This window comes from Natator depressus, chromosome 1, assembly GCF_965152275.1.
Source record: "Natator depressus isolate rNatDep1 chromosome 1, rNatDep2.hap1, whole genome shotgun sequence".
NCBI lineage: Eukaryota > Metazoa > Chordata > Testudines > Cheloniidae > Natator > Natator depressus.
In genome coordinates, this window is record NC_134234.1 from 92503579 (window position 1) to 92525628 (window position 22050).

The 22050-nt window shown below is 42.8% G+C and overlaps 1 protein-coding gene and 1 pseudogene across 2 annotated transcripts in view; one reads left to right on the plus strand and one right to left on the minus strand.

Annotated features, from left to right (window-relative positions):
• Positions 1-2236: 2236 nt before the first annotated feature.
• On the minus strand, positions 2237-4411 carry LOC141998909 (E3 SUMO-protein ligase KIAA1586-like; annotated as a pseudogene).
• A 7984-nt stretch (positions 4412-12395) lies between these two features.
• The window catches only part of GPC5 (glypican 5), a 1060457-nt gene continuing 1050802 nt past the window's right edge, over positions 12396-22050 (plus strand). Inside the window, exon 1 of one of the 2 annotated variants that reach the window (XM_074962530.1) lies at positions 12396-12768. In XM_074962530.1, coding sequence (XP_074818631.1) covers positions 12615-12768 — 154 coding nt within the window. In that variant the 5' untranslated portion in view covers positions 12396-12614. The remainder of the gene's footprint in view (positions 12769-22050) is intronic. The other variant, XM_074962537.1, reaches the window with a different exon arrangement.

The following is a 22050-nucleotide window of genomic DNA, read 5'->3' on the forward strand; positions in this document are numbered from 1 at the left end:
GCCTCTCTTCTTGTGGGTTCCAGGACCAGCTGCTCCAAGAAGCAGTCATTTAAGGTGTCAAGAAACTTTATTTCTGCATCCTGTCCTCAGGTGACATGTACCCAGTCAATATGGGGATAACTGAAATCCCCCATTATTATTGAGGTTTTTTTTATTTTAATAGCTTCTCTAATCTCCCCGAGCATTTCACAGTCACTATCACCATCCTGGTCAGCAATATATTCCTACTGCTATCTTCTTCTTGCTAGAGCATGGAATTACTATCCATACAGATTCTATGGTACAGTTTGGTTCATTTAAGATTTTTACTTCTTTTGATTCTACACTTTCTTTCACATATAGTGCACTCCCCCACCAGCATGACCTGTTCTGTCCTTCCGATATATTTTGTACCCTGGAATTACTGTGTCCCATTGATTATCCTCATTCTACCAAGTTTCTGTGATGCCTATTATATCAATATTCTCATTTAATATGAGGCACTCTAGTTCACCCATCTTATTATTTAGACTTTTAGCATTAGTGTATAAGCTCTTTAAAAACTTACTTTTTAGCTGTCTGCCATTACATGATGCAATTGAATGGGACTCTTTTTCATTTGACTGTTTCTAATCAGATCCTACCTGTATTTTATCATTTTCCATCCTCTCCTCCTTATTAGGACATAGAGAATCTCCATTAATAGATCCTCCCCTTAGGGATGTCTCTGTCCGAATCACATACTCTTCTGCACCTGTCAGCTTTCCCCCGGCCCCTAGTTTAAAAGCTGCTCTACGACCTTTTAAAAGTTAAGTGCCAGCAATCTGGTTCCATTTTGGTTTAGGTGGAGCCCATCCTTCCTGAATAGGTTCCCCCTTTCCACAGTTCCTAATAAATCTAAACCCCTGCTCCCTACACCATTGTCTCATCCACTCATTGAGACCCTGCAGTTCTGCTTATCTACTTGGCCCTGCATGTGGAACTGGAGCATCTCAGAGAATGCTACCATGGAGGTCTTGGACTTCAGAATTTACCTAGCAACCTAAATCTGGTGTCCAGGATCTCTCTCCTATCCTTCCCTATGCAATAGGTACCTACATGTACCACAACCAGCGGCTCCTCCCCAGCACTACACATACATCTATCTAGATGTCTCGAGAGATCCACAACCTTCACACCAGGCAGGCAAGTCACCATGCAGTTCTCCTGGTCATCGCAAACCCAGCTATCTATATTTCTAATGATCAAGTCCTCCATAATTATTACCTGTTTCTTCCTAATAACTGGAGTTCCCTCCCCCAGAGAGGTATCCTGAGTGCGAGAGGATACTACAACATCATCTGGAAGGATGGTCTCTACTATGGGATCATTTCCCTCTGTTCCCATTGGATGTTCTCCTTCCCTGAGACTTTCATCCTCCTCGACAGCACAGAGGCTGTCAGACCGGGGTGGGACTGTTCTACGGTGTCCCGGAAAGTCTCATCTGTGTACCTCTCTGTCTCCCTTAGCTCCTCCAGTTCAGCCACTCTGGTCTCCAAAGCCCATACACGGTCTCTGAGGGCGAGGAGCTCCTTGCAGCGAATGCACATATACGCCACCCTCCCATAAGCATACATGCGGCATTGAGTGCAATAAACTGGGTAGCCCCCACTCAGTTGCTGGCCTTCTGCCTGCATTATCGTTTTACTCCTGAAGCTATTTCTTTTGTTGCTGTTTTGTTTTTATCAGGGTTTTTTTTTTCGCTTTAAGTTTAAATAATGTTAAGTGTATCTAATCCCGTTCCCCGCTCCCTTTAAACTCCTTCACAAAACTCCCCAGGCCACTAGGCTCAGCACGGTGATGAGCTGCCAAAATCTTAACAACCGGTTCCCTATAAAAAGTTCTGATTTAAGGGATGTACCACAGTATGTATTTTTTGTACCTTTTTCCATAAGAAGTGGCAATGCATTGAGTCATTGGGAGTCATATTTAACAATAAAAAAAATAAAAAACATTTAAAATGTTTATTACAATAGAAACAAAGTACTGCTTTCTTAAATTAATTTAAAATACATTTGAAAAGAAGAAAATATAAAGAAGAGAAGTATGAGTAAGCAAACGATAATATTTAAGAATGAAATGCCTATTATTCTTGTATTTTAAAATATTACATGTGAACTACTTAAGTTATTAAAAATAAAAAGTGTAATATATTCATGTTGAAGTATACAATGCAAAAAGCAATATTTTAAAGAATACTTAAGTACATTATTCATTACTAATTAGGTAGTAATTTCCAAATGGCTTCTTGATCTTCTCCATAATCTTTGGTGTTGGATACCTGAACTCTGGTATCTAATGCGGATCGATGACTTCTCATCCATGCTTTAACATATGGTATTGGGTTCCAGGAACTTAGTGGTTTTCCCAACAAATTGATGGTCATAAAGCTTGAGATATGTGTAATTGTTAAATTCGCCCTTTTATCACTACAAATAATATTCATCAACGAAAAAGCTCTTTCTGCTTCTGCAGAACTCATTGCAATTGTGTTCATAATTTGCTTTGCTTTCCTTATTGTTTCCGGATCAGGAAGATGTTTTGATTGAATGTTATTCTCTACATAGTCACGAAAATCATTTAAATCAACTACAAATTTTATGAATTTGTTTAATTCATGCTCTTTTTCTTCTTCTGATTTCCAAGGTAACCTGACTTCTTCAGTATTCCATGAAGTGGGATCCATAACATTGAATAATTCAACTATTTTAGGTGTATTACTAGAATGACCTAAATTATCTTCTTTATGTTTAATGTGATTTTCATTTAAAAATCTTGCCTTCATTTTTTCAATAATGCATTCTATTACTTTGTCTCATGGCAGTGATTTAAACCTTACATTATCTTCAAACTCTATGCATTTAAAAGCATCACTTTCTATCATTTCATTAATTTTATTTTCATGTATACCAAAACTTTCTTTTAATTGTATGAAAAAAATCAATCATTTGTTTGATTAGCTTATCTGCCTTTGTTAAACTCAATTGTCTCGCTTGCAGTGCATTTGATAATAATGCAAGTTCATCCAAAATGTCAATCATTAATGCCAAGTCTTTTAAAAATTCTTTGTTTTTCAACCTTTTTTCCATGCCAGAAAATTTCTTATTTTTGGAAAAATAAATATAGAGAGCTGGATAAGCTCTCCAGACCGCTTTGACAGCTCTAAGGCTACAAGAAGCCCATTGTGGACCAAAAACACGGCCTATTTTGATGATTTCAATATATAGTTCTTCAGAAACTTGTTTAAGTTCAAACTGACTTTTATTTGACTGATGAAAAATTGCATAAATCTTGTCCAAAAAAATCTTGAAATGGCTTATTTCATTGATATCATTTATAGCATCATCTAAAGCCAGTTGTAGCCGATGATTCAAACAATGCCAAATTATAATGTTTGGAAAATCTTGAATGAGTCTTGTAGCAACTCCAGATTTATGTCCAAGCATGGTGCTCGCGCCATCAGAACAAAATCCGATTAAATTTCTCTTTAAATATTCTGTATCAAATCCTGTTTCGGTTAACGAATGTCTCAAACCATTATAAATATTTTCTGCTTTTGTTGATTCTAATTCCACTAAATCGAGAAAAATTGTTGGTGAAGAATCTTGTAATTCTATAATTTTATAAGAATTACAAGCACAGTTTTACTTGAAATTGTAGAAGCTTCATCAATAAATAATACAAATCTTTGCATTGTTTTCAATGATTTTACTAAAAATTTGTTTTCTTATTAATTCAGCAATATGCTCTACGATTCTGATGGCCGAAAATCGAGAATGTAGGTAGCCCCTAAATCGGTTTCGTTCTTAATTTGTAGCTCTACTTCATCCTCCATATCTGACATTGGTTGGTTTCTTTTTACTAAGCTGTAAACTATGTTTAAAATTTTGCTGGTTATTGCAATATTTTTTTCAGTAACTTTTATCAATCACTGTAGTGAGAGGTTCTTTTTTAGATTCATTTAAAATATTTATAACTCTCAAATGAGAGCTTGATTCGAAATGTTCCCTCATTTTTTTTCTTAATCAAGCTTGCTGAACTTTTTTATCAGTTCCAGATGCTTTAATAGTACACTTCTGCCATTCTGAAGAAATGTGTAAAGATTTTCCTCAAGGACCCCAAAATGTGACATATTTGCACAGTGGGAACAGCCAAGTTTTTTGCCTTCAATTATCAAGCCATTATATTTCTTTAAAAAATATTGTGCCTGCTCGGAAGTCCAACAATCGGGTACTACATTTGCACAGTCATGTAAATCTTCTTCCATTGTGGACACATTTTCAGATGATTCAACATTTAAGATATTTTCATCACCAAAATTATTGTCATTGGCGTTTTCAGTATTTAAATCATTATTTTCGCTACTAGAACTACAGACTGATGATTTTGTCATTTTAGTGGAAAACCAGTCACTAATGCTCTTCTGGCATTTCATTATGAAGGGTAAATTATATTGAATAGAAAACTTTAATCTTCGAATAACAGTCCAGTTAGTATTACACACCGAAATATCACATGCAATTTACTAGAAACAAGCAGACCGACTATGACTCACTGATCGTGTTGAATTGTATAGAAAACAGTTGAGCAAGTGCACGAATGAGGCAAGTGCAACCCCTGTTAATAAAATAATAAACGAGACGTTTGTCTCGCGTCAGGACAAACTTGGATGCGACCAAGTCGCAGCCTGCGACGACATTACATGCACACGCACATAGCAACATAAATCTTGACCTATCCGTTGTAGAAACGGCTCTTTAACTGCTAGAATTCCATGTCCCTTTGCATTTGAAGTTTATTTTGTACACTGTATTACAAGTCTTCATTAATTTAAGGTTTCCTGTGCTAGTTATAAGTTTTACATTTACATGAGCCCCCACGGAACCCCAGAATGACAGCGGGCTAAGTGGGACCGATGGCTGGGACCCCATCTGGCAAGGGGCCGGCGGCCGGAACCCCAGTCTGGTGGCGGACTGAGTGGGGTGGTGGACAGAACCCCAGACCGGCAGCTGCTCACCCGCCGCCGGTCTGGGGTTCCGGCCGCCGCCTCCTGTCAGCCGGGGTCCCGGCCGCCGGCCCTGCTCAGTTCCATTCGCCCAGGCAGGCAGCGGGCTGAGTGGGGCAAATGGCTGGGACCCCAGCTGGCAAGGGGCCAGCAGCCAGAACTCCAGTCTGGCGGCGGGCTGAGCGGGGTGGCGGACAGAACCCTAGACCGGCAGCAGCTCACCCGGCGTGGGTCTGGGTTTCCGTCCCCCGGCTCCTGCCAGCTGGGGTCCTGGCCGCTGGCCCCGCTCAGTTCCGTTCACCCAGGCAGGCAGCGGGCTGAGTGGGGCCAGTGGACCCCGGCTGGCAGCAGCGTGCCAGTAAAAATCGGCTCACCTGCCACCTTTGGCAGGTGTGCCGCAGGTTGCCGACCCCTCCCCTATTATTTTCTACACCATTTAATAAGATTAAGATTATTCATTTTAAGATCATTTTATAATATTTGTTTTCCTAACGATTTTTAACATCCAGTTCTAAAACTGCTTCAAAATTCAGCAACCGGTTCCCGGGAACCGGTGCGAACTGGCTCCAGCTCACCACTGGCTCAGCACACACAGGGTCCCCCAAATAAACAGACCACGTGGTATATTTCAGTCTAGCAGCAAGCACACCACAAACACAGACACACACACTACTGACAACAAACTTACCCTAAGGGTCACATAATCGCAATAATTGAACAAACAATGAAAAATAGCCTGATTTTGAAATGTTTTATTCTAAATTTCCTCTTGGAGCATAACTACCCTCAGGGTTTGCCTTGAGGACCACATCTCTCCTAGGTTCCTTTCTCTCTAGTGAGTAACTCCTATCTTCCTTAAATCCCTAGTAGAGTTAATGAGCCACATCTGCCAAAAACATTCATCAGATCTTCAGCAGCTTTATCTCTGATTTGAGTACCTTCTAATGGAGTGGATCAACATAGTAGACCAGCCATCCCTTTGCTCTGTTTACCTTGCAACTGCTTCCAGTAATCTGAACAAAATATAAATATTAAAGGAACATTCCCTTTCATTAAAAATCACACTTGTGTCTGAAAAACATTACCTACAATAGTTACAAGTAACAATCGGAGCAGGTTGATATTTTTTGGGTGGTGATGGTGGGGATTATTTTGTGCATTACAGAGCTTTGGCTATAGTCAGTAACCTTCTCTCTCTCCACGCCCACCAAAATCTCCAGTATCATCAGTAGTTCTGCTTCCCCTATCATTTTGTGAGTATTTCACTTGGCAACAGTTGAGACCTAAAGCATTATAAATAGGAAAAAATTTTTTTGTTAAACCACAAAAAACAAAACAAAAAAAATCCCAAAGGGATTCCAGGGTAGGGATAGGACCTGAAACTACTTTAAACCTTTTTTTTTAAAACTGACTTATTTTTAAGTGGAGCATGTTCCTATTTTTTTGCTTTTAAAGGCAAAGTAACTTTACATTTGAACTGTCAGGTCCCCGTGTTTTTCTCACTCTCTGAAGGTCTGTAGTCTTGTGTAACACTGTTATTCTGATGACCTAGATTTTAATGGGATTCTGTAGCAAGGAGAAAAAGCGAGGAGCCAATATGTTTTATATCTCTTTGATTTAATTTTTGAGATGGTTTTTATTCTGCACAAGGAAGTGAGGGCAAATGTTTCTTTTTTGAAGTTTGTTTTTTAACTACATGACATAAACATTCATTTACTATTTACCGTTCTGTTTTCCTTTTAGTAATATAAGAAGTTATCAGTATTTATTTCTTTTCTCATGTCTCAGTCCTGAATATAATATATGGCATCTACAGAGTAACAGACCTTTGTAGTGCAGTGCCGCTCTTTCTTTTTTTCCTTAACATGAAGCAAGAATGAAGTGGAAAAGTATGAGTGAAGACTAGTATACAAATGAAGAGTGCATTCTTAACAATTCTATAGTCAGATTTTAGTCTCCCTATTAAATTTTCCTCCCCATGTTCACTCTGACATAAACATGTGAGAATTCCCTCTTTTTATGTGTATAAATATACCATAATCTGCAAATAGGCACACAGCTTCTCCCTAATACTTTATTCACTTACAAAATTATCCTCTCACCCTGAAATCATGTGATGCACTGCTGTAAAACTGAGAGGAGAATTGGAACTAATATTTCAGTTAAGCCAAAATTAATAATTCTATCTCCAAGGCAAATTTATAAAGATGTTGTGGGGGATTTTAGATTAATGCAAAATCATTCTCAAATTCATATACTTAAACAATGGGTACTTGCAATACAATACATGTCACACATAGAACATGGTATTTTGTAGAAGTGATATCAGCACTTCTGATATCTCTGGGTTGCAGGAGATCTCTAAACTGTTGTATGGTAAAGATAGGTAAAAATAAAACAAAAGTTAAAAGCTAGTGAGCTATTCTGGGATTACTTACAAGCTTTTCTGTCAATGTCTACAAGTGGTGGTACAGCTAAAGTAGGATATAAACATCTGTATCCTCCCTCCTTCCCTCCCTTCCTCCCCAATTGCCACTTCATTGCCACAACTTCTTTTATCATTGTTCCCCTTTCTCAGTTGTCTACCTTTTCACATGATTGGTGCAGCTGCTACACTTCTTAATTCCCCCTGGTACTTTTTTGTGGTGTCTGGCTCTGTCTTTCTTGATTCCTAATATTTGCTACACCGTCACTCCAGTTGCTGGCTAACACCTTACTTTTTCTGGCTTGGATGGAGAATCACTTTCCCCAGATGGTTTGCCTTAACGACATCCCTGTCTTCCAAAATGAGTTTCACTGATTTTAGAATGGATTTGCTCTACAGTTATGGCTTCCAGAGAGGGTATTACCAGATTTTTGGAGCAATTAAAGATGTTTTCGCTTCTGAACTAAAATGTTTTTTTGCTGTGCATAATTAAAACCTTTTACTCTAATACAGCGGTGCCCAAACATTTCTTCTCATGCCACCCTTTATCAGTAGTGGAATGTGTCTGCACCCCCCTGCACTGGGAGCAGGGCCTGGGAGTAGGGACCAGTGGCTGAGAGCAGGGGCAGGGCCATGACCAGGAGTAGAGTCAGGGGCTGGGGCCAGGGGTGAGGCTGGAGCTGAGCTGGATGGTGCTCCCACCCCTATGGGGGCTGGTCCAGCTCCCCCCACACCCCACTTGGACATTCATCCATGCCCCCCTAGGGATGTGCATTCCACAGTTTGGGGACCACTGCTCTAATAGTTCACCCTTCTTTTCTTTATCCTCCTCCCCCCTTCTAATGGGTATAGACTTTTTACTTTGCTAATAGTCTTCTCTGTAAACTAAAGGAAGGGACAGAAGAGGTTTTTATATATTAAACTCAGTGCCCTGACTTAATCATAGTAGCAGAAGAAAGAGACATCCACTTCAACTGAAAGGCAACATTGTAAAAACTGATAAAAGGATATCCTTTTTAGATAATGCATGTAGAACTCACTGCCAGAAGACATCACTGAATCCAAGAATCTAGAAGATTCAAAAAAAGATGAGACATATATAGAGATGATGATGATATCCAGTGGTTAAGCCAGCCACTGACTGATAAGGGTTAGGAAGAAACATCATTTCTGGGTAGGTTATTGCATTTTGGCATTTCTTGCACCTTCCTGTGAAATATCTGTTACTGGCCACTATTGGACACAGGATACTAGACCAGATTGATCACTGATCTTGTTCAGTAAGCACCAATTGGATTAGAGGGGAAAGGAGTAGCGGTCTTCTTCCAAGCTACACTCACAAAATTATCTCACAAAATTGAGATGTTGGTCATAGGAGATTGTGCAGATGTTCAAAACATGATCCTATGTCCTCTCAGGGTTGTGTTGGGCTTCTTGGTTGTGGCTTCTCCATTAGAGGGGTTTGAATACACCCATAGACTCTTCAGGCTTGTATTCCCTTCTGTAGGACTCATACCTGATTGGATTCCTTGGGGCTGGATCCTTCTTGATTTAGGAGGGAAAAATATAAGAGGTGGTACTCTTCTAGGCCTGCCCATTCGTGGTGCCAAAATAAGTTGTCATTCACTAGATTGCATAGATACTGATAATATAATACTGCGTCTTTCTTACATGCAGTGAAATAACTAATAATACTGGCATTTTAATAGCATAACTGGTACCTGATGAATGGCACAGTTTGCATCTCTGAATTACTTTCACAGGCTCTCCGAAGACTCAGGCAGAGAGTGCTGCCTCAGTTACACTCAGTTCATATTTCCAAGGCAGTCTTCACATCAACAATATCAAGATACTTAATTTTTGTTTTTAAATGAAAATTAAGATACTGGAATATAAGAAGGCAGTTTGGGAGAGGTGCTAGTATGCTGTACTATCATGTACTGTACCTGCAAAATTCAAGATCTGTTAGGAAGGCAATATGTATGTTCCAACTGTGGGCCAAACTATACTCTTGGGATCTCTGAATGGAGGGAGACACAAACATGGAAGGGAGGCTAACCACCTATGTGGCAATGTGAATCCTTTCCTCTATGAAGAGCTTATCCTTAAACCTGAAGAGCAGTGAAACAGAAAGGAGGGGACAGGGTAGGGACCCAGGCAACCAGAAGAAGAAAGTTAAAACAACCCAAGGAGCTCCCCTGGTTCTACCAGCAGGTAATAGCTAGGGAGGCTATAGCAATGGACCTCCAAGGGAGTCATGCTGGCAGAGTGGAGAGGGTCCAGACTTTCTAAGGACGAGGTAATATCTAAAGCATTTGTACATCTTTGGAGTATGGGGAGAAATCCCTACTCCACCCAATGGAAGAATAGACAAAACTCTTTAAGGAGAAGGAACCTCACAAAGGCCCTCATTTGGGAAGGTGATCAATACGTGCCTAACTGTAGGCATCTGAGTAGTTCCACTTAAATGTGATTCCCCTCATGCTTAAAGTTAAGCACATGCTTTAAATACTGTGCTGCACGGAGGCTTCATCTCTACCTAGCCATGTAGTTCTTCAGTGTCCTGCAGCATGACGTTATTTATCCTTAATGTAATGGATTATTCATTGTTTAAAGAGCAAAATATACTGTTTTTAGTGCATTTTATTTTTCCTCTCAATCTGACTCCAATTTACCACTTTCTTGCTTTTTTTCACTCATTCCTTTCTTCTACTTCTACTTCCAGCTTTTTATTTTACCCCATCTGTCTATTTTCCCTAAGAAATATCAAACATTTTTAGCTGACTGTAGTTCAAAACCAGAAAATTTATTCTGTGTACTCCTCCTTCACATATTTTCAGTTTTTTGATTAGGACAGAAATGTTTAGTAAATAGCTGTATCCCTAAAATTGCAGGCTTAGAATAAACTTTTCTCCTCTTCATTGCTGTGGTCGCTTTGTAAACAATGCATAACCTATTACATTTCTTATTCTGTAATCACAACAATATTGCAAGTTAAAATTGAGGTATTCTAGCCAAATCTTTGGGTAACCCTTGAACAATATCTCCCCATATTAGACTCTAATCAGTGCTATTAGTTCCTTGCTTTCATAAATACAAAATCTCTCTCAAAACTAGAGGTGCAGGGAAAGAAAAGCAATTGAAGACATGAAGGCTTTGAAAGAAATTCACCATTAAGGATAAAAGATGTCATACCGTAGGACACTGAAGAACTACATGGCTGAGTGCTGGCGGATATAAAGGAGGCTTCCCCTTTTTAAATATGAATTGTCTTCTCTTTTTAGCTTCCATTTTGATCTTATTTAGTGTCATAAAAATAAAGGGAAGTGTAACCACCTTTCAATATACGGTGCTATAAAATCCCTCCTGGCCAGAGGCAAAGTCCTTTTACCTGTGAAGGGTTAAGAAGCTCAGGTAAACTGGCTGGTACCTGACCCAAAATGACCAATGAGGGGACAAGAGACTTTCAAATCTGGAGGGGGGGGGGAGGCTTTTGTCTGTCTGTGTGATACCTTTGCCAGGAACAGATCAAGGATGCAGGCCCTCCAACTCCTGTAAAGTTGGTAAGTAATCTATCTAGAAAATGTGTTAGGTTTTCTTTGTTTTGGCTTGTGAAATTCGCTGTGCTGGAGGAAATGTGTATTCCTGTTTTTGTGTCTTTTTGTAACTTAAGGTTTTGCCTAGAGGGATTCTCTGTGTTTTAAATCTGACTGCCTGTAAGATTATCTTCCATTCTGATCTTACAGAGTTGTTCTCTTATCTTTTTTTGTTCTTCTAATAAAGCTCTGTTTTTTTAATAATCTGATTGGGTTTTTTGGGTGTTAAAAATCCAAGTCTGGTTTGTGCTCATCTTGTTTATTCTCAAGCCTCCCCAGGAAAGGGGATGTAAGGGCTTGGGGGGATATTTGGGGGAAAATAGGAACTCCAAGTGGTCCTTTCCCTGTTCTTTGTCTAAATCACTTTGTGGTGGCAGCATACTGTTCAAAGACAAGGCGAAATTTGTGCCTTGGGAAAGTTTTTAACCTAAGCTGGTAAAAATAAGCTTAGGGGGTTTTTCATGCCAGTCCCCACATCTGCACCCTAGAGTTCAGAGTGGGAAGGGAACCCTGTGAATCAGGGTTTAAAATAATGTATTTAATCATTCTCTGAACATTGAAATTTTGTGGGCATTTTCCTATTATCCCAGCTCCTGAGCAGAATCTGATTTTAAAAACGATCCTGTCTTATATTTTAAACCAAAACCAACTATTTAAGCATATTTTTGTCTTTTTTGAACTGACTATAAATCTATGCTTACTACAAGCAAGGAGGGTAGAGGAAAATATTTTGTTTTTTTTTCTTCAAATTCGTTTTCTTTGTGTATCTGACAGCATTGTGCTGCACTGTCAACTCAGTGTAGGCAAACAGCAAAAAAAAAAAAAAAAAGACCCCCCCCCCTTTTTTTTTTTAAATAGAAAGTGCGATTTTTTTTAAATAGAAAGTGCAATCCCAAGCAATTGTCAGGGATCTTGAAACTATTTTTTTTTTCTTTCTAAAGCCTTAGGAGATTTCAGGTTGAAGGTGTCCTGTGAAGGGTGCTCTACATCCCAGTCTATAGGCAAATCTTTTAATCCTGAAGCCCTGCAACGAACTCCAGCTAATGAAGCTGCTTCCATCGCTACAGGTGCGGGTGGAAATTGGAGGGCAGGCTTAACTCCCAAAGCTACTCCGAGGTCTGTGAGGCGGAGTGGGAGTTGCACAGTACTGCAGCAATGAGGTTGTCTTGCTGGAGCAGGGCGTTTGGAGGGTGTTGCACCCTTATGCTGATGAGGTCGGGGGGGGGGGGGCGGCGGTTTGCTGGGAAGGCGGGGCAGGCTGCAGTACTCTGGTTTCTTTTCTCTCCTGCAGCACAGAGGTCGGACCCGGTGCGAAGTCGAACGTGCCGCCTGTCTGACTGAGGCAGGGACAGCGGGCGGTTCCCTCAGCATCCCCGCGGCGGCGGCGCCAGGTGAAAGTAGCTGTGAGAAATTCTCCCCACGCTTCCTGCTCCCGCTGCTGCGGGCAGCTGTGGCTGCAGGCTCCCGAGTGGCAGCTGTTGCTGCGTGGCAGGGGACGGGCGGCTGCGGGGCAGGGGGCTCTTGGGGCAGAGTTTGTACAGTTGGCCGGAGGCTGCTGCGCTGCCCGGAGATGGGAAGGCAGAGCCTGCGCTCGGGCATCCTCCTGTTGGCGGCCCTGGTGTCTCTAAAAGGCGAGAAGCTGCCAAGCTGCGAGGACGCTCGGAAAGTTTTCCAGCTGCTGCAGATCGGCCCAGCCAAGGGGCTTCCGGAGACCCCGCAGGCAGGTAAGAGCGGGCTCCTGTCCGCAGGGCACCGCTGCAGGGCGTGCGCCGCCTTCCCCCGGGAGAGCCAGGGCTCGTGCACCCGGGGACGCAGCATTTCGGGGCAGTGTGAGGAGGGGCTGGCAGCGGGCGAGGGGTCTGAACTGCATGGGGCGGGGTACCTTTTCGGCCCGAGTGGGCGACTCTGCCTTGGGTGGTGGGCGTCAGGCGCAGGCAGGGCTGTGCTCCGCGCCTAGCAGGGCGCTGGTTGATTGAAGAACGCAGAGTTAGCAAAGCCCAGACTCCCTCAAGCAACTTCCTGCGGGCGGGCGGGCTCCTTCCATAGCGCTGCTGTCCTTACCCGCAAGCCCGCCCGGCCGCTCTCCGGAGGTTTTCTTTCTGCACGGCGGCGTCTTGGCTGCGGGAGGCTGGGAACCAGAAGGCAAAGCCGTGCGGGCAGGAGCAGTGGTATGGTAGCGGTCCTGGACGGATGGCTGGCTCCTCTCGTCCTTTCCTCGGGCAGGTGGCGCTACCTTCTTCTTGGGGAAATGCTGAGCGAGGGACTCCCATGCCCCAGCAAACCTGCTGCAGGTTTTGAAATGGTGTCACTACCTGTGGTTAGTCAGTGGGGCTAGTCTCAGGAGAAAACATGGGTGAACGATAGCGGTCAGCCTTCCATATGGGCCGATTCCAGCCCAGGTTTGCCCAGCGTAACACTGCAGCGTGAATGGGGGGGAGAGGGGTATGTAGGAGCTGACCCCTTGCTGCATCGGGGATGGAGAAAACAATGCCAAGGAGAAACTATAAACATGGAACTCCTGGGTTTGACACCAAATTAGGGTGACTGTATTTCCCAGACTGAAAACAGACCCCTTGTGGGGCTGGCCCATAGGGTGCCCCTTCTCTCCTCCTCCGCCGTATGTGGCTGGCCCTGTGGGGAACTGCCCCAGAGCTGCTCGCCTGACCTCCCCCCAACATTCCTCCATGCCTCCCTAGGGGAGGTGTGCCCGGAGATTTTTTTTTGGGCAGGGGACTGGGCATTTGTTCCCTTTGGAACAACTGATGATCAGGGACGTCCAGGACTAGACTTAAAAAGGGAACAAAATGGAACCCATAGTCACTCTGCACCAAATCCAAGTGAAGGGGCTTTTTCGTGGGAATGAGACTTTACAGGGCACCAGCAACTTGGAAGGAGGGGAAAGGAACAAGAGAACTCCTTACTCCCTGAAACATCCCTTACTGGGGATGGATGGTGAAATGCCATGATTACATGGGGGATTTGGCCCAAATTCAGCCATCAGTAGCCAGCCACTGATATAGCTGCACTACTGAATACACCCAGTATAGACTGGGGAAAATCACTGTGAGCCATCACTTGCATCTGTGCAACTCAAGCAATTTCAGGGAGAATTAAGCTTTGTAAGTGCAAATAACAGGTAGTGCCTACCCCACAATGGCTGTAGGTGGGGCAAATAAGTAAGGTGCTAGTTAACAGAGGTACCTGCAACTTCAAGTTAATACACTTGGTATTTGCATTACAAATGAAAATTCATGAGATTACTGTGATGAATTGAAATGACCCATCCTTGCAAATAAAAGTGGTGTGAGTATCTTTACTCAAGTAAATAGTTCTATTGATTTCAGTGGTACTACTCCCACAGGTAGAATTACTTACATATGCCAGTGTGTGCAGACTCAGGAACTTAGCCCTGGTCTACACTACGAGTTTAGGTAGAATTTAGCAGCGTTAGGTCGATTTAACCCTGCACCCATCCACATGACGAAGCTATTTTTGTCGACTTAAAGGGCTCTTAAAATAGATTTTGGTACTCCTCCCCAACAAAGGGATTAGCGCTAAAATTGACATTACTGAGTCGAATTTGGGGTAGTGTAGATGCAATTCAACGGTATTGGCCTCCGGGAGCTATCCCAGAGTGCTCCATTGTGACCACTCTGGACAGCACTGTCAAGGTTCCTCCCCGACTCTGAACTCTAGGGTACAGATGCGGGGACCTGCATGAAAACCTCCTAAGCTTACTTTTACCAGCTTAGGTTAAAACTTCCCCAAGGTACAAATTAATTTTATCCTTTGCCCTTGGAATATCCACTGCCACCACCAAACTCTAACTGGGTTTACTGGGAAACGTAGTTTGGACATGTCTTTCCCCGCAAAATCCTCCCAACCCTTGCACCCCACTTCCTGGGAAAGGTTTGGTAAAAATCCTCACCAATTTGCATAGGTGACCACAGACCCAAACCCTTGGATCTGAGAACAATGAAAAAGCATTCAGTTTTCCTACAAGAAGACTTTTAATAGAAGTAGAAGTAAATAGAAATAAAGGAATCACCTCTGTAAAATCAGGATGGTAGATACCTTACAGGGTAATTAGGTTCAAAAGATAGAGAATCCCTCTAGGCAAAACCTTAAGTTACAAAAAAGACACACAGACAGGAATAGTCATTCTATTCAGCACAGTTCTTTTCTCAGCCATTTAAAGAAATCATAATCTAACCCATACCTAGCTAGATTACTTACTAAAAGTTCTAAGACTCCATTCCTGGTCTATCCCCGGCAAAAGCAGCATACAGACAGCCACAGACCCTTTGTTTCTCTCCCTCCTCCCAGCTTTTGAAAGAATCTTGTCTCCTCATTGGTCATTTTGGTCAGGTGCCAGCGAGGTTACCTTTAGCTTCTTAACCCTTTACAGGTGAGAGGATTTTTCCTCTGGCCAGGAGGGATTTTAAAGGGGTTTACCCTTCCCTTTATATTTATGACAAACACTTTCAACTCAGATGCACTAGTCAGGTACACAGGAAAAGCCCCGGGAGCTTTTGAATTTCATTTTCTATTTGGCCAGCATGGCGAGCTCATCAGCACAGGTGACCATGCAGTCCCCCAAAAGTGGGGGGAACTGGATCTGATCGCTGTATGGGGAGATGAATCCGTGCTATCAGAACTCCATTCCAAAAGACGTAATGCCAATATATATGCCAAAATCTCCAAGGGCAGATGTGAGGTGTTTACAATGCTCACAACTGCAGCGGTGAGCGGAGCGGGCTTCCGCTTGCAGTGCTATGGCGTATGCGCGGGCAATCCAGGAAAAAGGGTGAGAAATGATTGTCTGCCATTGCTTTCACGGAGGGAGGGAGCAAGGGAATGGTCACTGACGACACGTACCGAAAACCACTGGCGGTTTCCTTGTCCATTATCTCAATTTTTTTAATTAATAAAGAATGCATGGTTTCAAAACAATAGGTACTTGATTTTTAAGGGGGGAGGGTGGTTGGCTTACAGGGAATTAAAATCAACAAAGGGGGCGGGTTTGCATCAAGGAGAAACACACACAACTGTCACACCGTAGCCTGGCCAGTCATGAAACTAGTTTTCAAAGTCTCTTGTGATACGCAGTGTGCCTTGCTGTGCTCTTCTAATCAGTGTCTGGCTGCTCAGAATTGGACGCCAGGCAATTTGCCTCAACCTCCCACCCTGCCATAAATGTCCCCCCCTTACTCTCTCAGATATTATGGAGCACACAGCAAGCAGCAATAACAATGGGAATGTTGGTTGCGCTGGGGTCTGACCAACACCACCAGCGAGCTTTTAAACGTCCAAAGGCACATTCTACCATCATACTGCACTTGCTCAGCCTATAGTTGAACTGCTCCTTACTACTGTCCAGGCTTCATGAGCCGTGGGAGCAAGGGGTATGCTGTGGTAGGTGAAACTGCACGGTGCTGCCGGCTGGGAGAGCAGCCTGAGGCAGAAGCCTCCAGCTCGCAGGAGATCAGGATAGCAGAGTTGCAGCAGAAGCAGTGGAGTGAGCAAAACACCACTGATGAGGACGGCTAGCAGTCGTACTGCACCATCTGCTGCAGAGTTGCAGCGGAAGCAGTGGAGCCGTTCACCATTGATGCGAAGGCGCCCAGGAGCTGCTGCTGTGTGGCCAAGGCAAAAGAGCAGGAGCCCTGGAGCTGTTTCATGTGGAATGTGCGCCTGCAAGACTTCTTCACCAGTGACAAAGGACAGGAATATGATGCACCTAAAATCTAAAAAGATCTGCACATTTCCCAGAGTCACTACCCTTGATAACAGAATATCAATGATTGCATTGGCTACTTGGATCACAGCAGCCCTCATAGTAGACTTGCCCACAACAGCAGTGGTGACAGTGAGCTGAGTGGGCTCCCGCTTGCAGTGCTATGGCATCTGTGCGGTTAACCCAGGAAAAAAAGCCACAAAATGATTGTCTGCCGTTGCTTTCATGGAGGGAGGGAGAGAGGGAGGGGCGACTGACAACATGTACCAAAAACCACCCACGACAATGTTTTTGCCCCGTCAGGCATTGGGAGCTCAACCCAGAATTCCAATGGGCAATGGAGACTGCGGGAACTGTGGGATAGCTACCCACAGTGCACCGCTCCGAAAGTCTACACTAGCCACGGTACTGTGGACGCACTCCGCCGATTTAATGCACTTAGTGGGGACACACGCAATCGACTGTATAAAACCGCTTCTGAAAAATCGACTTCTATAAAATCGACCTAATTTCATAGTGTAGACATACCCTTAGACATATGAAGATTGACCATCATGGGCACAGTCTCACAGGAAATGTTTTCTGCAAATGGGGAAGCTATGATTAAAAATTATCTTAAAACGGTGATAGTTTCTTCTTCTTCCCAGGCCTGGTCTACACCAGAAAGTTTTACCAGCATACTTATATCAGTTAAGGAGGAGTGTGTGTGGGGGGAATCACATCCTTAACTTACATAGCAATGCTGGCAAAAGCCCTACTGTAGTTATACTGGCAAAAAACCCTCCTTTTGCTGATGTAACTTATTCTGTTTGGGGAAGTAGTTTAAGATATAGTTATACTGTCAAAAGGACTCTTTTGCCTATGTTAACTGCATCTTTGCCAGGGGTATTTGCCAGTATAGTTCTTCAGGGGTATCTATATTGGCTAATCCTTTTAAGTGCAGGCAAGACCTAAGGGAACTTGTTTTCTTCTCCTTTACTGAGGAAATGAAGTTAGTGGTATGGTGTACCATAGACTTATGCCTAAAATCTCATTGTAATATTTAGTATTTTAATACTCAGATACAGATCGTTTGTAAACTATATTGATGGTAATATTAAGAATGGGCTAAGCCTGAAATATTTATGGAATTATAGTACTTTAATTTAAATCTTAGCTTCCTATGAAATGTGGAAACATAAGTCACATTCTTTAAATCTCATTAGACAGTAAAAATGTCCTTAGCTACAGATTGTATTGTCAGACTGTAATGATCAAAAAGATAGACAGATCATTTGGAAGGACGTATTAGAGATGGGCTTGAACCAAATCCTCAAAGCTGAACAACTCTCCCTCTGGGGGAATTTGGATCTAGATCCAAACCTTGTAGCTAGTGTGCATCTCTAGTGTTGCTTATTTAGTTAAATGTGAACAATGTCAGTTTTTTGAGATCTTATCAATTGTACTAAGTGATAGCTGTGGGTTGATAGGTTGATGGGACAAAATGCCAAGAGAATAGAGACATAACTTTCACACTTTACACAGTGGGTTTTAGTCTTAATGCTGTAAGGTTCACTTTCTGGATAAGCAGTTAGGAATAGGCCTTTTGGTAAAGCTTTTCTGACAATATATAGAAATATGTTCTATATATTGCTTATTAGCTGTGTATTTTACTGTTATTGAGAACATTTTGAAGCATGTTTCATGGGATATTCTAGTATTGCAATAATAGCAGTTTACAAAGTTATGGTTCAGATAACCTTTTGGATTAAAAATATAATGTTGATTCTCAGACCAATGGAGAATATTTCTAGAGAGTGGGGAGGGATGCTTAAAGGACCCTGAGTTAAGGGGGGGAAATCTTTCAAACGTAATACACTTGTCAAATGCTTTGTGTATTTGGGTAACTCGGATGAATTAATTTTAAAACTCCTAAGGTGCCTTAGGCATTGGGCCTAATCTTGCATATACTTAAGCATGTGTGCAATTTTACTCTTGCGAGAAATTCTCATTGGGGCCTAGTCTGTAATGAAAGACAGTGACATGTTTCAAAATAATGAAAGTAAGAATCTGACAACTGCATATTGGAGATTTATATACACACACATATTGGGACAATCTTGTATTGGGACAGCTCATGTGAGTAGGGGTCATTTGCTGAGTAAGGATTGCAGAATTAGGCCTTGTATTTGGAGTGCCACACACTGAAAAAAATGCAGCTGTCCTCCTGCGTACACTCTAAAACAATGTAATTCAGTAAGTGAGCCTCTTTCATCCCTGGTATAACTGTGTTGTAGTCAGTGGAGTTACACCACGGAAGAATTAGGGTCATTTTGTTCATTTCAGATCTGAGTGTGTGATCAGTGTGTTTTCCCCCTCTCTCCTTTTTAATAATATTAAAAACCAAACAACCCTTCCATGAAAGAGAACTATACTGATGTAAATTTCACTAAGTCTACTCAGTCTCCTTAACTATGATTTGCTCAATGATGCATAAGTCTGTGTTCAATCATTGTGTACCATATATTATAATAAAACACTTAAATACATATGTAAGGGGACTGTTGCCCCTTTACTAACAGTCAGTGGGGGTGTTTTGGTTGGCTAGCTCCCAGTACTAAAAGGGGAATGGTCTATGGGAAATCAGGACCCTGAGACTGACAGCCCCCAGGAACAATGGGGAGAGGCCTATGCTCCAGGTCAGCCTGAATGACAGGGCAGGCAGGCTAATCAGGGAGTCAGGAGGCCAGGGAGGTTCTTCCCTCCGTGTGAGCTGGATTTGCTTGGGTCAGACAGAGTGGAGCTGAGCTAAGGAGAAAGCAGGGGCCCAAGCTAAGCTGGGGAGCAGAGCTGGGCCAGATCCAGAGGGACCAGAAAAGCAGCCCAGAGAGAGCAGACCCTGGCCTGGGAGCAGAGCTGCAGCCCCAAGGCCAGAGGCACAGCCCAGAGAGAGCAGAGCTGCCCTGGGAGGAGAGCTGCAACAACCAGAGCCAGAGGGGCCAGAGAAGCAGCCCAGGGAGCTGGAGGCAGAGCAGCAGCAGCGGTGCAGAGACAGAGTGGTGCAGCTGGGGCTGGAACAGTCTGGAGCTGGGTGTGGTGAGCAGCTGGGGAGTGCGAGGGGGACCCTAGGCAGCGGGCCCAGCACAGAGAGACGTCTCAGCCAAGGGGCTCTGCAGACCAGGCTTGGATTGTAACCCCGACAGGGTGGGGGTGATACTGGGAAGAAGGGTCCAACCACTTAGAGCCTGAGAGCGTGTGACTACCACCAGAGCAAGTGTCCAATCCACAGCATCCCTACAGCACAGCCAGGGCCTGCGAAGAAGGCCTGGGACTTACAAGGAACAGACTGTGAACTGCCCGGACATTCCAGAGACACTGTTTGTGATGTTCCCTGCCACAGAGCGGGTTGATGCATTTCCTTTAACCTTTCCCATTTTTCCTTATTTTTTTTAATTTAATTATTGATTAAATAACTTGCATTTGCTTTAACTTGTATGTAATGGTCCATGGGTCAGAGAAGTGCCCAGTGCAGAGAGAGTACCCCGGAGTGGGGACACCCTAGCCCCTGTCCTAGGTGACCACAGCAGGGTTGGGGGTCGAGCCCCCCAGGAATCCTGGGTCCAGCCTTGTTGGGGTTACAAGGACTCTGCCAGACAGGAGAGTGGAAGGGGAGTCCTCAAGGGCAGGGAGGCCACTAGGTAAAGGAAGTGGGAGCGAGGACTCAGATCCTTTCGCTAGCCCACTTCACCGGGGTAGTGCAGAAGCCAGGAAAGTTCCCCACAAGAGTTGGACTATTCCCCTGCTTACACATAGCTCTCGGAACACTTCACATTTGCAGTCTGTGCTTGAACTCTTTGGCTATTTGCCTAATTTTCTTAATGGTAAAAGTGTTGTAATTGTATTATCTTATTTTTCTGTAGTCTTAAAAGACCTTTCTTATGGTAGTTGAGGACTTCATACAATTATATACACTGAACTCAGTGTTAAGTGTAAAGAATAAGCACTCATTCCAGTTTCATACCAGCTGTCCCTCACCCCATCCATAAAATTTCCCCCAGCACTTCTTTATGTATTTTTAACAAAAATCACTTTTTAAATAGTTCAGTTACGAGTAACTGTAAACTAGATTCAACTCTGGTTCCCTGGTGCATGGTTCGAGGCTACAGTTGCAGAAGCATTTACTGTAATCCAGGTGCCTCCCTCTTGTGGAGAAAATGTTTCTGGTAGGGCAGGGAGACAGAAAACAAAATGGCAAATGCCTTCCAGGTTTAAAATGCTGAATTCTGTGGCATATTGAAAAGCTGCCATATTCCATGCTGCCGTGGAATCACAAAGTCCAGGGAGTCCTGACTGAGATGAATGGGGCAGTTCATATTTATTAGAGGTGTTGTTTCAAGCTCTCTGCAGAGTCACGCAGGAATCATTACATTGGTTATGCTCAGTTCACCTTCTGAAGGTTATCTGTGCAATCACAGATACAACTAAAAAAAGAGAGAACTGCTGAGATTGAACAATACAGTTATTCTGTGCCAAGTGGTGAATTCCATGGCAAACTCCTTTGCTACAGAACTGTGTAATATATGGGATGCTAATAATAGGCAAATGGATAAATGAGGCAGGCAATGTAAAGATATGTACTTGCAGTGATGCTGTTCAATCAGTAGAAGACTTTTTGTGGTATATGCAAAGCTCCAGAAAAGATGGAAGCCAGCTTGTTTTATGCCTATTGTGCAGGGTAGATTTTCATGATTTAAATCACTAGTCAAGAAGACTTGACTTAATCATGGATTTCTACATAGAAGTGCATTCTTGTTGATTGTGATAACCTTAATACATATTCTTCACAACTCAGATGTAGGTTTCATTTTTAGAAGGTACACACTAAACATTTGTAAAGTGATTTATTTTGAAACTTTTCAGATTAGTTTTACAGCTCTATCAGAAAATGAATGATTGTTTGGTTATTTCATTTGCCAAAGGTAATTGAAGCAGATAGTTCACCTCCCAATGACTTCATAAATATCTCCAATTCAACAGGTTAATCATTAATATTTGGAGGATTTTCTTGACATGCTGTACTGGGAGGAGAACATCCAATGAAGTGAGCTGTAGCTCACGAAAGCTTATGCTCAAATAAATGCGTTAGTCTCTAAGGTGCCACAAGTACTCCTTTTCTTATTACCAGACAGACATTTAAATTGTTTTATTTAACTAAAACAACAACATTATGTATTCTGGATTTTTTTCTTCAACAGCGAACATATAATATTTTAACAAAACAATGAATTAT